Source organism: Choloepus didactylus, chromosome 1, assembly GCF_015220235.1.
Source record: "Choloepus didactylus isolate mChoDid1 chromosome 1, mChoDid1.pri, whole genome shotgun sequence".
Lineage (NCBI taxonomy): Eukaryota > Metazoa > Chordata > Mammalia > Pilosa > Megalonychidae > Choloepus > Choloepus didactylus.
Window position 1 is genome coordinate 184,954,396 of NC_051307.1, and position 17,639 is coordinate 184,972,034.

General features: G+C 35.1%; 1 protein-coding gene across 5 annotated transcripts in view; it reads left to right on the top strand.

Annotated features, from left to right (window-relative positions):
• Positions 1-17,639, top strand: part of CNOT10 (CCR4-NOT transcription complex subunit 10) — a 75,096-nt gene that overhangs the window by 19,893 nt on the left and 37,564 nt on the right. For 4 of the 5 annotated variants that reach the window (XR_005218421.1, XM_037846631.1, XM_037846640.1 and 1 more), the window contains exons 2-8: positions 4,478-4,572; positions 5,356-5,517; positions 9,100-9,250; positions 11,904-12,046; positions 13,869-13,955; positions 14,486-14,569; positions 17,409-17,526. Coding sequence is in view for 4 of the 5 variants with exons in the window: in XM_037846631.1 (XP_037702559.1) it covers positions 4,478-4,572; positions 5,356-5,517; positions 9,100-9,250; positions 11,904-12,046; positions 13,869-13,955; positions 14,486-14,569; positions 17,409-17,526 (840 nt within the window). In the remaining variant the exon portion in view is untranslated. The remainder of the gene's footprint in view (positions 1-4,477; positions 4,573-5,355; positions 5,518-9,099; positions 9,251-11,903; positions 12,047-13,868; positions 13,956-14,485; positions 14,570-17,408; positions 17,527-17,639) is intronic. The other variant, XM_037846651.1, reaches the window with a different exon arrangement.

The window sequence follows — 17,639 nt, forward strand, 5'->3', positions numbered from 1 at the left end:
GCACCATTTATTGAAAAGAATAGCTTTTCTTTTCTGAATTATTGTGGTAATTTTTAAAAAAACCAGTTGACATATTTGTGGGTCTATTTCTGCATTCTTGATTCTGTTCCATTAATCTATATAGCTACCCTTAGAATAGTATCCCACTCTCTTATTTACTGTAGACTTACTATAATCTTTTTTAATATATATACTGAGATAAAATTCACCCTTTTAGAGGAAGATTAAAGTCATGTATGTCACCAAAAGGAAAGTTGGAGGTTAAAACATGAGAATGTATAACAGTGAATTTTGTGGTGGACAATGTCTGTGATTAATTGTACAAATATAAAAAAGTTCTTTCATAACTAGAGCAACACTATTATAAGGAGTTAATAATAAAGGGGTATATGGGAAAAAATATACCTAGTGCAAACTGTGGACTGTAGTTAACAGTAATATTTTAATACTCTTTCATCAACAGTAACACATGTACCACACCCATGTACCACACCAGTACTATGAGTCAATAATGGGGGGTGGGGAATAAGGGGTATGGGAGGATTTGGGTTTTTTATTTTTATTTCTTTTCTGGAGTAATGAAAATAATCTAAAATTGATCATGGGGAAGTATGCACAACTATGTGATGACACTGTGAGCCAGTGATTGTATACTTCGATGGTTTGTGTGGTATATGAATCTTGTTCTCAATAAAATTGCATTTTAAAAATACATATGAAAGAGAAAAAAACTTTTTTAAGTGTACAATTTAATGGTTTTTAGTATATACACAAGGTTGTGCAATCATCACCACTATCTAATTCCAGAATGTTTCATCACGCTCCAAAAAATACCTTGTACCCACTAGCAGTCACTCCTGATTCTTCCTTCCACCCATTCCCCAACAATCATGAATCTACTTTCTGTCTCTGTGGATTTGCCTGTCTGAATATTTCATATAAATGGAATTGTACAGTATGTTGCCTTTTATGTCTGGCTTCTTTCATTTAACATTATGGCTTTTTTTTTTTAAATGTGATTTTATTGAGATTTATTCTTATACCATACAGTCTATCCAAAGTATACAATCATTGGTTCACAGTATCATCACATAGTTATGCATTCATCACCATGATCATTTTAAGAACATTTGCCTTACTCTAGGAAAAGAAATTAAAAAAAAAAAAAATCCCATACCCCTTACCCCCCCACCTATTGACCACTAATATTGCACTGTACCCAATTTTAAGACTTGCAGTAGCAGTAGGTTAACTCAGACAGAAGTATTGTCAGAGATATATGTACATGTAGATCAGTGGAATAAAACACCCAGAAGTACATCCATACAAACACAGGCAACTTACTATATATATATATATATATATTATATATATTATTATACAGTCATTATCCAAGATCAGGGCTGCTGGATTACAGTTCAGTAACTTCAGGCATTTCCTTTTGGCTGTTCTAAAACAGTAGACACTAAAGAGAAGTATCTATATAGTGAGTTAGTAGGTGCAATCCATTTGTTAAATCCTAATTTCTCAGTTACACCTCCTCCCTCTTATTTGATCATTCTCTCAGTCTTGAAGTATATCTGGGCATTGACCATTTTAACTTCTTTGTGCTGGAAAGGGGTGTTGACCTTATGGGGTAGAGGAATGAAACTTGTTGATGTTCTTGGAGAGACTGGTACCTCTGGGTTTCAGGGCTTATCGGGCATAGGATCAATCTGGAGGCCTAAAGTGTCTGAAAGAATAAACTCACTAAGAAAAACTTTTATAAAGACTTAGAGCCCAGGGTACTCCCTAGGGTTTTTAGAAATAACGTTGGTTAGGGCTTGGCATACTGTAGTAGTTTGCAGTATCTGGCTAAAACTTGCATAAGAGTAACCTCCGGAATGACCACTTGACTCTTTGAAATCTCTTAGTCACTGAAACTTTATTTTGTTCCATTTCTTTTTCCCCTTTTGGTCAAGCAGGCATTCTCAATCCCACAATGCCAGAGCCAGGCTCATCCTTGGAGTCATGTCCCACATTGCCAAGGAGAATTACATCCCTGGGAGTCATGTCCCATGTACGGAGGGAGGGTAGTGAGTTTATTTGCAAAGTTGGCAGAGAGAGAGGGGCTACATCTGAGCAACAGAAGAGGCTCTCTGAGGGTGACTCTAAGGCATAATTATGAGCAGGCAGAGCTCCGCCATTGCAGAAATAAGTTTCGTAAGGGCAAGCCTCAAGATCAAGGGCTTGGGTTATTAAATTAGGAGTCCCTAATGCTTGAGAGAATATCAGGAATTCCCTAGGTGTGGAAGTTTAACAGTTCTACATTTTCCCCCGTCCCTCAAGGGGACTTCACAAATATTTTTTTTTTTTTTCTGCCCCAAATACTCTGGGATGTATCTGGATATTACATTTACCTGTACAGAATAGTAAGATCTCATTCCCTATTTGGGTTCCATGTGATTAGGTTGTTTAAATAAACTGATCAGACAGATTAAATTAGATAGTGTGCTACAGAAAATTTAAATTTTGGACCAAATAAATAGGTCTCACACACAAGTTGAAGTTTTAAAATACAAACAGTATCATCCTTTGCCCTGTATTCAGATTTTCTTTAGACCTAAACAGGTCCATGTCATTCACATCTCTAATTTAAGTCTGATTTCTTTTTCAGCTTCTTTACAGTTGTTGTATAGAGTAATGCTGACTTTCAGAGCTACAGAACTCTTAATTCTAAGTTGCAGGTGTCACACAGATACCTAATGTTCCAGGGAACTACCAGGTTATACACAAAGAGCACAGCATCTCAGAATTTAGAAATAACAGTTAAAACTCAGGAATAGATGTGGCTGCTGTAAAAGCTTACAATCTAGGAACCTTTCCAATGAGCCTTATTTGAACATTCTGTACTCCTTAATCATCGATTGCCCAATCTCTGCCCACTTTCTGTCCTCTGATAATCTATGCTCTTCAATTCAGTTCTCAGAGTTTGCTTATTATAGTTAGTTTATATTAGTGATATCATATTATTTGTCCTTTTGTTTCTGGCTTATTTCACTCAACATACTGTCCTCAAAGTTCATTCATCTAGTTGCATGCCACACAACTTCATTCCTTCTTGCAGCCACTCAATATTCCGTCTTTATACTCTGTGGTTCGCCCTTCTGTTCATCAGTTGATATAAACATTATGTTTTTAAGGTTTGTCTATGCATTAGCATGAAGCAGTACTTCAGTTTGTTTTGTTTTTTTTAAGAGAAATTGTGGATTTACAGAACAGTCATGCATAAAATACAGAGTTCCCATTTTTATCACTATTATTAACATCTTGCATTGGTGTAGTACATGTGTACAGTTGATGAAAGCACATTCTTATTATTGTACTATTAATTATAGTCGATGGTTCATAAATGGAACATTTTTTAATTGCGCTAATTATGTTATTTACAGAGAGGGAGCTTGAAATTTGTAAAAACTAAGCATCACTTTCTATAGAGTGTGATTTAACAATTTAGATTCCTATCATCTGACATCAAGGCTCCAGGCTCCCAAGGAGAAAATGGAGGAAAGGTTCTGTGAGTCTGCCCCCACCCTTACCTTATCTACCACAATATATAGACTGGGCTTAGTCTAGAAAGATCCACTGTGAACAGGAAGAGGTGAGATAATTTGGGAGGGATTTTGGGGAGTGATGATGACTTTTCAGGGAAATACAGAATTTATTGAAGCATTTATCAGAGCATTTAAAAGTGTTTTTACTTAAATGGTTTTGTTTTCAGTAGCTTGAAACTTTGTTCAGCTGAGATTTTACTTCTGTGTTGGGATTCTGTTATCAAATTTAAAAATCTAATTTTTAAAATAGTAAATTTTGGGGGTGGGAGATAGTTTTTCCAGCCAAATAGAAGCATTAATTTTTACTTAGAATGGATGTGAACACTTATTCATGTTAAGCAAGCTTTTTAAACATATTGTTCTTTGGCCTTTTTATTCATGAGACTATGAAAACATTTATTCTTTGCCTAGAAATTACCTGAGTCCTTATAAATTTGTTTTCTAATTGCTAAATGTTACTATATTCCACCTAGATTATAAACTGCTTGAAGACATGGTACCTATATTTATAATTTCCTGTGTCTCCAGGTCCTGGCATAGTTCTTGAATTTGCGGGACTCCCAGTATATGGCTGGGTGGCAGGTCCAATATTTTTAGGAGAGCAGGGCATTCTCAGCCTGAATGTCCTGATTAACAAAGCTGCAGTCCTTATATAAGTGATAGATTTTATTGTGCTTGACTTATCATTGTGCTTGACTTATAGCCTGGGGAAACATTTCTTTTTCAGAGGAGTGGCTTCTTACTCATAACACTAATTAGCTATTTTACTTGAGAGAGACTTAACTTTGGCAACTTCATTAGAAAGCAGACAAGAAGAGGACTAGGAACAAATTCACTGCACAACTTTTATTTTTAAAGAACTGTAAAACTTTGTATGTTTACAGATCAGGGAGCAGAGAAACATGAAGGGACAGGTCAGTCCTCTGGGATCACTGATCAAGAGAAGGAGTTGTCAAGCAGTGCTTTTCAAGCTTTCACAGTAAGAAAATGGTTTCTCTTAATCCCAATTTGTAGGATTCTGTCACATATGAAGCTTTCCATAATTAATTTTTAAATTTATAATTTTTGTGCTGTAATAATTCAGGAGTTAAGTTTAGAGAGAAGTACGTTGAGTTTTAAACTAAAACCACTTTTTGAGGTTTGTTTTGACTAAATATGGTGAAAGGAATGGGAGTAATTTGAGCGATTCCCAGTTTTTTGTGTTTTCATAAAAATGTTTTAATTATACCACTGTTGTTTTTAAATTTTTAAAAATTAGATTTGTAAATATGTGTGTAAGTCTTTTCATTCAGTACTCTGTTCAATTCTTTTTCTTGAATTACTTTAAAAAGGACTCCTCCAAAAGTTTGTTTTCATTTTTCTGACATTAAATGATGTGTATGAAAACCTTATTTGGTTATCAGGTTGCCTGCATGGAAACAGAACTTGTTACCGGGATAGTCAAAGCATATTTATTAGAAATTAAAATTTGGAGTAATTAATCATACTATTGCTTTTATTGGCCAGCCTCAGGTATAGTACCCCTCCACCCAATATGTATATTTATGTCGGTGTCGGAGTTTGAGTCTTAGGAAATAAATATCCACACTTTCTTAGTTGTCTTGAGTATTGCTTTCATATAGTGGCTTCAGTTATTGTATGTAGAGGGGCTATAACTTTCTTTTGAAGATTTTTAAAAATAAAGATGAGTATAATATTTTCAGAAATAAGTGAAGTTTTCTTAAAACCAGTATGAATTTTGTATGTGTGTGGTCTTTTTTAGGCTGGAAATTATGATGCTTGTCTGCAACATCTTACCTGCCTACAAGATATAAACAAAGATGATTATAAAATAATTTTGAATACAGCAGTAGCTGAGTTTTTTAAAAATAACCAAACGACAACAGATAATTTGAGACAAACGCTTAACCAACTGAAGAATCAGGTGATACACAGTGAATTTTGCTATAAAAATATTGTGGTATTCTTTAATTTGTGAAATACAAATAGCTAAGGAAAATAGATGTGATTTCTTGTCTAGTATTGATGCCACAATTTCTAATATATCTGGAATATTTGTTAATATTAATTTTATTTGTATAAAATTATTCTAGGAGAGAAATGTATGTTTTGTGATTTTATTTTGTGTTTTTTTTTTATTAACTTGAATGCAGTAGACTAATAATATACCATATTTGGATTGGCTCTGGAGTTTTGAGAAAGAATTAAAGTAGAAACATATGAAGAAGCTCAGCTGCCAAGATGTAACTGCAGAGATCTAATTATTAACAATAAAATCAAGTTTTAGAATTTTTGATTAGGAGACAATTAAATAGCAGATATTTGGATTTACATATAGTTTGGGTATTCCACTGGTCATTGGTGTGGTCCTAACAGCAACTTTTCTCCCGTCACAGGGCTGGACCCCAGTGTTCCAAGAGGGCCAATAACAATGATAATGATGATAGGATTGGCTAGCAATCATTTAATGCTTACTACCTGACAGGGCCCTGTGCTAAATAAGCATGTTGTATGCAACATCTATCTTATTCTTTCTGGCAGCCCAGTGAAGTAGCTACTGTAGTTCTCATTTTATCGATGGGAAAGCTGAGGGACAGAGAGCTTGTGTTAATTGTTCAAAGACATACAGGTTTTAAGTAGTAAGAGCTACTTGAACCCAAGTTTGTTTGATTCTAGGATTGTAATTTTAGTGACTGCTTTTTGCTGTAGAAGGTCTTGAGACATTTTCAAGCTCCTTTCCTATATTCATGAGTACCACTATACCACATAGTATCACTCTAAAATGTGGTACAGTTGAGAAATACACGACCCCTTTAGGCTCTTCAGAATTATATATAGGAATAAAGTAATTGTTAAACCCTACTAAAATTCAATGAAAAATGAGAATAATATCCAATATTTATTGAGTGCTTTTCTCCAGGTATCATGTTAAGCCTTTTTTATGCCTTATTTCATATGATCCTCACATTAAACCCTTGAGGAATAGGTACTGTTAGGTACTGTGTTTTTTTTTTTAACTCAATTTTATTGAGATATATTCACATACCATACAATCATCCACAGTGTACAGTCAGTTGTTCACAGTACCATTATATAGTTGTGCATTGATCACCACAATCAATTTTTGAACATTTTCATTACCTCACACAAAAAAGGAATAAGAATTAAAGTTAAGGTAAAAAAGAATACCGAAAATATCTCACCTCCCATCCCTCCCTATTATTCATTTACCTTTTGCCCTCATTTTTCTATTCATCTGTCCATACACTGTATAAAGGGAGTGGGGACCACAAAGTTTTCACAATCACACAGTCACATAGTGTAAGCTATATAGTTAAACAGTTGTCTTCAATAATGAAGGCTACTAGGTTGCAGTTAACAGTTTCAGGTATTTCCCTTCATCTATTCCAATACTAGGTACTGTTTTAAAATTGGGCCTTAGAGAGACTAATAATTTTAATTTATACAGGTAGTAAGGGGGGGAGCAATATTTGAGCCAGGCCTTCTGACTCTTAAGCCTGTGCTTGTAACCACCTGAGTCTTCATAAACTTATATGTGATCACATTTCATCATTGCTGTAGTATTATTAGGCATGACTTTATATGGAGCTCCAAAATCAAAAGAAAGATGATATTTGTTGATAGATGTCAAGTACATTGACCTCTGACTCAATGGACAGTTTTTTTTCAGTATAAATTGGTTTGGTCCTTGAGCAGAAGTTCAGTACCTAGATAACTTCTTTTAAAATAAAAGACTCCTGCAAACTTCCTGTTAAGCCAAGAAAATGGCTTTTTGAGATCCTTTCACCAGTCTTTACTCTAAAAAGGTTGACTTAATAGCCTCCCTATATTCCTTCAACTCTTGAGTTTCCTTGAAATATTTGTACTTATGTCTCCTGCCTTTTTCTAAATCATACTTCTGTCCAGGGCCACATGTCCTGGGCCCAGTGGCCCACCTTTTCAACATATTCCACTTTCATTACCACTTTATCTCATTTAATGAATAATATTTGTTCTGTCTGGAGCAATAACTAGATTATCTTGGTGAATTATATTATTTATGTCATGAGTTCAAACGTTACTGAATCCAAAACTCCTTAATTTATTCAAAATCCCTCTATTTTCTGGCTAAGGATTAACTTTCTTAGTTTATTTTCTCTCCATTACAAAACTACTAAGAACAGTTGTCTTTTTTTGGAAATTAAGTTTTCTCTCTTTATTTAAAGTGACTGTTTTTAATCACTTGAAGACAGTGACTTTATAAGCAAAGATTATAGAGAGCCCCCAAACTCACTGAAATGCACATGCTGTTGGTCAACTAGGATCTCTTGTTAACATTGAAACCCTCTACCCAGCTCGCCACATGGCTGACTGAAGTCTGTAGAAGTCAAATTACAAAAATCACCAAGTGTCTTGAACTTTTAGGTTCCTTGCCAGTATGCAAACCAAGGTTGTTAAATCTATATATACCACAGTTCCACTGTCTAATATAGGGAAATATCAATCTTAGAAGAAATTACTTAACATTGCACAGTAATTTATTGCAATCTTCAAAATGGCAAGGAAGGGTCAGTTTTAATTAAGGTAGAATTCCAATTTCATGTTTTAAGAAATTACTGGATGGTTGCAAAAACTTGATTACAATTTAAAAGCTTATTATTACAGCTTACAGAAAGGGTATACAAATAGTCCATTAGCCTTAAAATGCAAAGTGTTTTGATTTTTTTTCTTTTGGTGTCAGTTGTGGATATTGGATTTCTACTAAAGCCCATGCCACATTTGTGGCATGATATTTTTTTATTGTTTGTTACATTTAAAAGTTTTTATTCCTTTATTCCTTTTTTTTTCTATCATGGGAACAAAATGTGATCATTATTGGAAAATCAGAAAATATAATTCCTAGCCATGTGGCCTTGGGCAAGATAATTAAGTTGTCTATGTTTTCTTATTTATAAAATGGGAATGATAATACTATTGGTGTCCTGGTAAGGATTAAATGAGATGTGTCTGTAAAAAGTTTAAGATAGCAAACCCGTGTACATTGTAAGAAGTTAGTTACTGTTTTTACAAAATGGAATCAGGCTTTACATATTGCAGAATGTTTTTGTGTGTGTGTGTGTGGGAAAACTCATTTTGAGTTTGCCCACTCCCATGTTGCCTCTTGCAGCTCAGGAGGCTGGAAAGTGGGAATTCTACTCAGAAGCCCTATTGGTAATTAAAACAGGGAAGATAACTTCACAATGGCAAGGAAGAGAAGTACCTTGCCTTGTGCTGGGTACTTAATGAAGCTCCACCAGAATGTTTTCTTTATAACAGAATTTTATCATGAATGAAACAGGCGAATGAAATAATTTTTAATATGCAAGATTAAAGTATAGAGGTGCTGTTGAAAGTGGAAAAATTAAGAATAAGAAGTGTAGGCCCATGTTCATGTTTATTCATATTCACTTTTCTGTTTTCTTTCCCTACTGTTGTTAAAATATAGTCCCTGTTGATTGTTTTATAGGTCCACTCAGCTGTTGAAGAAATGGATGGATTAGATGATGTTGAAAACAGCATGTTGTATTACAATCAAGCAGTCATTCTTTATCACTTGCGGCAGTATACAGAAGCAATATCAGTTGGCGAGAAACTTTATCAGTTCATAGAACCTTTTGGTGTGTTATCTGTCAAGTCAGAAATATCCCTATCTTCTCATATTTGCAAAGTTCTTTGGTGCTTCTATTTAGATTACCTATATCAAAGAATTACATGTCAGTATTTCAAGAAAGAAAAAAAAGCTGTGTCAGGTTTTCTTAATGATTAGAAAAGCTAAAAATTATATAATTTTTAAATGAATCCATTTTTTAATAAAACCTCCTTAATTTTTTGAAGATGACTTGTTTACAATGCTGTTTCTGGTTGGATAGACTAACCAATTTTTGGTTTTTCTTTGTTTATTTGTTTGTGTTTTTTGCTATTTAAACATCACCTTGGAGTATCTGATCCTTTCCTATGAGTGTTCTGGAATGTTAGGGATCAGCATAGCATTTCCTATTTTGTCTGTTACTGAACTGAAATTTTTGTGGGTACTCATAGAGTACTATGTTAGCTTTTTTGTTGTCTTAACTAAGTACTTCTAGCCTCAAGTAGGAGTAGTAAGAAAGGTAAGGGCAAATTAAAAGAGAGGGAGCAAATAAATAAAGCAGCACAGGGAAAGTTGGACTTGGGAAATGGTTGTTAGAGCAGACAGTTTCTAGCCCACAGGCAGTCAGATTTCATTTGTGATTCACATTTTTGTCTGTTTCTCAGTTTCTTCATTATTCTAACTTCTAAGAGAAATTTTTACACCCATAATCTTAAACAAGTAATATGCTTGAATAATGGTTACTTCCTTTTTTAATTCAAAAAAACAAATGGAATTCCTGGTTTATGAACAACTGATTGCTGATGTGGTTACTACAGGACATGTGGTACACTGTGATTGCTCCTCTTTGGTGCTTTGGGAAGTATACAGGGTTACAGGGTCCCCCTTTTGCTGACTACTGGTTATGCAACTGATTATAGTGGCTCTGGGAGGCATTTTTGTGTTGTTTGCCCTTTTTTTTTTCTCAATCTTGAGGGTGTGGTAGCTATCGGACATATGGGACAAGAGAGACATCAGTGGTAAGGGATTTTGTAGCAAGTGATCACTTCCTTTCTTCTGTGTAATTAGAAATCAGAATTCTACTTTTGAGATGGCACAGATCTATTTTCCTATAAAGTTACTATTATTGATAGTTTTTAGAGTCCCAGAACAATTCACAAAATCCCATTATCCCGTAATATGGCTGAACAGTATAGCACAAACTCTCTAGTCAGTAGTCAAAAATCTGTTTTTTTTTTCCTTTGAAAATTATTTTTTTTTAACTTGGATTATTTGGATTCTTCATGTAACATACATTTATTGAGGATGAAATATGGGCCAGGCACTGTTCTGGGTCCTTGGGATAATGCAATGAACAAAAAAAGAGAAACTCTTTACTCTCATTAAGCTTATTAGACTCCAGTGGGAGAGAAAGCAACACAATAAGTATGTCATATAATGTGAAGTAGTTAAATGCTATTAAGTAAAGCTAAAATGGGTAAGGGGATAGAAATTGCTGGAGGATGTTATTTTTAGATAAGATAATTAAGGAAGGTCTTGGATGAAAGAATAATGGGAGGAAGTGAGCCATGTGACTCTCAAAGGAGAAAACCTTCCAGCCAGAGGGAGTAGTATATGCAAAAGTCCCCAGGTGAGAGCCTGTTTGGTGTGTGAGAGGAACTGGAGCTAGGTGGGGAGGATGGTAGGAAATGAAGTCACAAGTAGCCCGGGTAGAGCAGGTAAAGCCTCTTAACCTAGGTAAGGACTTCTGGTTTTAAGTGTGGTGGGAAGCCATTGGAGATGTGTGACTTTTGCACATCAACTGCAGTGATTTCTGTTTTAAATAGATACTCTGGCTGCTGTTTAGGAGTAAGAATGGAAGCAGCAAAATCCTTCAGGAGTTTCTTAGGACTTTCTGAAACTTCTCTTCTTGATTATGAAGGCTGACTCTAGGCTTCTTTTAGGTCTTATTTTTTCTTTATCTTTTTCCTTTTATCTTCTTTTGTGAAAGAAAAGGAAAATCATTTTTTTTCCACACAAGGTCACCTTTCCTCTGTTGGGTCTTTCTTCCTTTGAAGACCTCCTCTATGTATTTTCCTCTTGGCTGTCTCAATTTTCTAATATACTCTAATCCACATCTTGCTTTTTTTACACAGGTATGTAGTCTCTATAATCAAATTGTTTCTTTTCCCCTTCTCTGTGACCTAGAAAGGAAATCTATTTCATAGAGTCATAGACCTTCCTAAAGTTAGAAGGGAACTCAGAGATCACCTGGTCCAGCTCCTGCCTTCAGGCAGGTAAAGTATTCTTCCCATTTTATAGGTCAGGTGGCTGAAGCCTAAAAAGTTAAATGATATGTAAAGACCACACAGCTAGTAAGTGGCAGAGCAGGACCTGAAATTCAGACTTCCTTCCACCCAAAGTATTACCCCTCTTTGCATGTGCTGGTATTTGGCAGATATTTTGCCAAGGGAGGTTCAGTCACAGGAATCCTTGAAATGAGAAGCCTGGAAGTGCCTAATAGAACGGCATAGTTGGCATTGCATGTTTCTTCCATTTGTGGCTCTAGATGATGTGTATTTGCTTGAGTAAGAACTTAGGCTTTGCTTTTTAGAACTTTGCATTCTTTATTGACGGGGGTGGTCTGAGATGTTTACTTCACTTTGGATTATGACTTTGCTTTCTCTGTGTTTTTTCACCCCCAGAGGAAAAATTTGCCCAAGCTGTGTGTTTTTTGCTTGTAGACCTGTATATATTAACCTACCAAGCTGAGAAATCTTTGCATCTTCTTGCTGTCCTAGAAAAAATGATTTCACAGGGCAACAATAACAAAAATGGAAAGAATGAGGTGAGTGTTCCAAGGTGATCAGACTAAACTTCAAAGTATGAATAATATTTGTGGTTATGAGATATTTTTATTTTAACAGTTTTGTTATATGTAATGTGATGCTTATACCGTAAAATTTACTCTTCTAAAGTGTACAGTCAGTGGGTTTTAGCATATTCACAGAGTTGTGCAGCCATCACCACTGTCTAACTCCAGAACATTTTCATCACATCAAAAAGAAAGCCTCGTGTACATTAACAGTCACTCCTCAGTTCCTCCTCCCCACAGTCCCTGGCAACTACTAATCTATTCTCTGTTTCAAAGGACTTGCCTATTTCAGACATATATAAATGAAATCATATAATATGTGGCATTTTGTGGCTAGCTTTTTTCACTGAGCTTAATGTTTTCAAAGTTCATCTATGTCATAGCATGAATTAGTACTTCATTCCTTTTTTATGGCCTAACAATTTTCCATTATATGGATATATCACATTTGTTTATCCATTCATCAGTTAATGGACATTTGAATTGTTTCTGTCTCTTGGCTATTAGGAATAATGCTGCTATGAACATTGGTATACAAATTTTTTGTGTGGACATGTTTTCATTGCTCTTGGGTATATATACAGGAGTAGAATTGCTGAGTCATATGTTCAAGCTTCTGAGGAATGTTCCAAACCATTTTCCAAAACAGTGTAGCTTCCCTGGGGGAAAATTTTATCCATAAAGTTCCTCAAAAAGAGTCAGCGAATATTTATGTTGATTAAACTTCATCGTGTTCTGTAAAGATACTTAGTGATACTAAGAATACATGTTGGGTATTATGTTTTTCCTTTTGTTTGTGTTCCTAATTGTCAATGGATAGCCTTTCTTCCCATTCCTGCCCCTTTGTTTAAAAAAAAAAAAGTGTATTTGCAGAAAACAGATTGTCAATATCATTCTTTCTGCCTGTATACATTTTTGTTATTGTTTTTCAGCTTAATAAGTGAGTGTATATAAGGAATTTCATTGAATAATATTAGTATTATTCCTAAACACTGTAGTAAAGCATTTCATTTTTATATCCATTACTTGTTACATTTCATGAAATGTAATTCAGTTCAACAGACTTTTGTGTGCTTACTATATATCAGAAACTCTGCTAGATACTAAGGTAACAAAATTGAAAACATTCTTGCTTTCTGAGGAACTCGGGTCTGTGGGAGGAGATATTGAGCAATACCTGTTCACAGGCAGGTTGAAGGGAGGTTAGGGAATACCTCAGAGGAGCTTCAATGTTTGAATAGGACCTTAAAAGATGATAATATTTTGACAAGCCAAAAAAGGAGAAGTGAGAAGAATAACTATCCTGGTCGAGAGAATAGCACGAGCAAAGCTTAGAGGTGTGAGAATCTGGTGTGCTGGGAGAATTTCTGGTAATCTGGAATGGGTAATACCTGAGGAATGTAACGGAGAGTGGCGGGAGAGAATGGACAACATGAGTAATGGGTCAAATTCTGAAGAACTTTGAATAATAGAAATTTAGGACTTGATCTTGTTGGTACTGACTATACCAGAAAAAGTTTTTAAGGAGGGAATGACACATGAGTTTTAGAAAGATAGTCTGAATTTTACCTGAGTAGTATCTGTTCTTTTTTAACCTGGACCAGTGTTATGCTCAACACTGAGCTTCTCTTAGCTAAATAGAGTTTCCTGTCCCTCGTTCCAGACCACTGAACCTTAAACTCTGGGAATGGTACCTGGGATTCTGAATTTTGAAAATCTCTCTCAGAGTAACTCAGTTGGAAATCACTGTTTAAAAATATATAATTTTGGTTAACTTTGTTTTACCACCCTGCAGGCTGGTAATAACACCATCAAAGATGGATCTAATCATAGAGCTGAAAATGGAGCTCTAATAGAAGCTGCAAAATCAAAGATACATCAGGTAGGGTAAATATTAAAACGTTATCATCATGTATATTTACTTGTAGTTATGAATGAGGAAGCAATGTCATAGATTATTGAAAGCAATCAATTAAGGCTTGTACATTTATTTGGCTTTGATGTGTAGTTTAGCTGCACCTTTATCTTTATACATATATTTTGCAATAAAATTTCTTTTAATACTCTCTAGAAAGTTAAGAGAAATGGCCTGGGAATGTATTAGATGATAAAATCAGTTTGTAGAATTTAAAAGTTCATTGTTAATTAGCCATATGCTTATAAGAATTGATAGGACTTTTGCTTGGAACTCAAGTATAAACTTTATTCTCCCATATTTTTAATTTTTTAGAGTGCATTTCAGGAGTACAGTCAAAATAGAATATTTAAGATACTTGTAAACTTGCTTTTACAAGTAACTGGTATAACTGTTGTAATTAGATTTGGTTTAATTTCCTTAACTAGAAAATAAAACTACATTATCGTATGTAAATTCATCATAGTTCTTACATACTGGCATTTTTCCTTTAACAGTATAAAGTGAGAGCTTATATCCAAATGAAGTCCCTAAAAGCATGCAAAAGGGAAATCAAGTCAGTTATGAATACTGCTGGAAATGTAAGTTTCTTCTAGGCTTTTCTTTTGTTTTACAATTTGTGGCTTTTATTCCCTAAAACCTTATTTGAACTCTGAGTATTTTGAGTATTTATGAATAGTAAATAATTTATCTTAGTCTATTATAGAATACAACCAGATATAAACCTTGATATTACAGAGTGGTGAGGTAGTATACTATGTTTCTCACTTAAAATTATGATAAGCATTTCTCTTGGTATGTAGCCTTCAAAACCATCATTTGTAATAGCTACCTAATATTCTTTGAGTAGTTTATCACAGTTCACTTCAAAATTTTGTTATTGTTAGACATTTTGATTAGTTGGGGCTTTTTAGTATTATTCTCAAAACATTTATTCAAGATTAACATTTAAGTTGTAGCCAAAACCTGCCCCTTCCAAATCATTTTTGGCTTGCCGATTCCTTCAATTCAGTAGTGCTAATGTTACCAGACCAAGGCAGTGGATTCTTTTGCCCAGTGCGCTCAAATGACCAATTCCTGAGACACTGGGTTTCAAAAAGAGAAAGAGTTTTATTGCCAGGTAGGAAGCGGCAGAACAGATGGCCTGTCAGTCCAAAATCTGTCTCCCTAAACTGCAGTAATTCTGATAGTTTTATAGCATTAAAAGATGGGCAGGTTTTAGGATAATGAGTACAGTGGCCCCAGATGATGTAATCTAATTGCATTAGTGATCTAGTTATTGAGCATGCTCAGATTGATTACATGTTTAGTCACAGAACGTATGTAAGAAAATGGCAGCCTTAATATGATGATGGGTGTGATTTTTAGTATTATAATGAGGTATAGGTGACTTGTAAGTTAAAGTCTAAACTACTGTGCATATCTGGCGGGCCCATTTTGGTTAGATCCAGCTTTGGTTTAACAAGATAACTTTGTACTTGGGGTGGGTTCATTCTGGGCTGACCCAAACCCTTCATTAATAAACATTAGGGGCTGTCTTTAGTGATCATAAGACTTTGAAGTTGAAAAACTGGATAAATGAGTACAAGTGAAGGTTAGTCACAAGGTTTTACAATCACAAGGGCACAAGATAAAGGCTATACAATCATTATCAGAGATTAAGGCAGCTGGATTACAATTCAGGTTTCAGGTATTTCCCTCTGTCTACTCTAGTATACCAAAAAGTAAAAAGGAGTATCTATATAATGATTCAGTAATCATAATCAGTCCTTAAATCCTAACTTCTCAGTTACACTAATGTATTTGAGATAACACTCCTTCCTTCCACTCCCTCCATCCCAACCCCCGTTTTTAAATAATTTTTAAGGTGGTATAAGGAAGTATTACAACCAAGCTTAGCCCTAAGACTGAAGAACATGCCAGACACAGATGTGGACATGGGTTTAATTGAGACTTAAAAACAGGAGATGATCCCATGGTGATAGCTGGCTGTGGAAAGTGAACTGGGATAAAAAGAGAGCGGGGAGTGCCAAGGGGGTGGCTTATAAAGTCTTAGGTCCATAGTATATGAAAACAGAGTTTCAGCAGGGTCTTGTGAGATTTGGGTATTCACAGGAAGGGGGCTTTTAATGTTTTAAGAGGATACATTTTCTCCCCCCTGAGGGGGTTTGCTGACCTTTAACGGCTGTCCCAGTCCATGTAGGTGGCTGCGTGCATTGACTTGCTCTCAAAATGGAGGCAGGGGTGGGCCCCTGGGTCCTCACAGAAGGAAATAGAAATGTTGATGTTTTTATGTAATTTAGACATATGAAATCATAGTTGAGGTAACTTGACACTAGAAATCTCAAGCAGAATCCACGTTAACCATTGGGATAGTACGTAAGTGTTTTTTGAAGAAAACAATTGTAGCCTAGACCTGAGAGGATAAACCTGAGGCTAGGAGGGAAATAGCTAACTAGCCATCTGGCCAGCCAGCTATTATCAGTCCTTTCTTGAGATAAAAGTCGTAATCTCTGCCTTAATGGAGGTCATAGTATGGGGGAGAGACAAACCGGAAAATAAATCATCATCATGCAGTGTTAATAGTCACACCTAAATCAGAGAAAACTTGAGGAGGGAATACTGCCACCTGAGGTAAGCCTTGAAAAGACCTTGTTTCTTCAGTGACTAGAACAGTCTGCAGGTGGATGGGAGGCAGAGCAAAGGATAAACTAGGATTTAGAAGGAAAGCCTGTTCCTAAGCTAAAGTGAATAAATAATAAGAGAGAGACCCCAGATATCCTCCTGGGTGGGCTTTTAGTCCCTACATATCTGCATGCTTTTGCATCCTTTACTGTGAGGATTCTTAGGAGAAGTGAAAGGTGCTCTGTAATACAAAACACAGTCTTTGGAACAGCAAGATTAGCTCTCACAAATAAAGCAATCTGTTAGAAAATTCTTCTGTTTCATAGAATGACACTTTTTTCCTTACTTGGAAAAGTGATTATTTGTATCTTCAGATTCTAGGGAAGGTGCATTTGTATCCTAAAAAATAAGGCAGATCAGTCTTTCTAATAATATCTTAACAGGAAGAACCTTTTTGTGTTTTTTAACTTGGCTTCAAATTAGTAGCATAATAGAGGAAGACAATCAGTTATTGTACAAACTGTATTCCTACACATAAATGTTGTATGTATTTGTTTTTAGGTAGACCCTTATGCAAGGTGCCCTCAGACAGGTTTCATTTTTTTAGTTTGTGAGAGCAATGAAAAATTTAGAGACTTAAGATTGAGTGTTAAAATGTGTGCATTTTAGTTTTTTATGACCATGACTTAACTGATTCCTGTATGCTGTTGAACACATGCCAGTGCACCAGTATGATTACGGTCTCACATTAAGCATCTGAAAACAAATTATAAGTAACTTGTATTTTCTTTACAGTCTGCACCCTCTCTATTTCTCAAAAGCAATTTTGAATACTTAAGAGGCAATTATCGAAAAGCCGTGAAGCTTTTAAATAGTTCAAACATTGCTGAACATCCAGGATTCATGAAAACAGGTAAAAGCAAATTGTGAAATTTTTATTTTTATTCCTGAGCTCTTCTGCTCCTTATTGCTTGATTTTCTTCATTAACTGCTCTTCAGAATTACTGATTTTAGAAATTCATATTA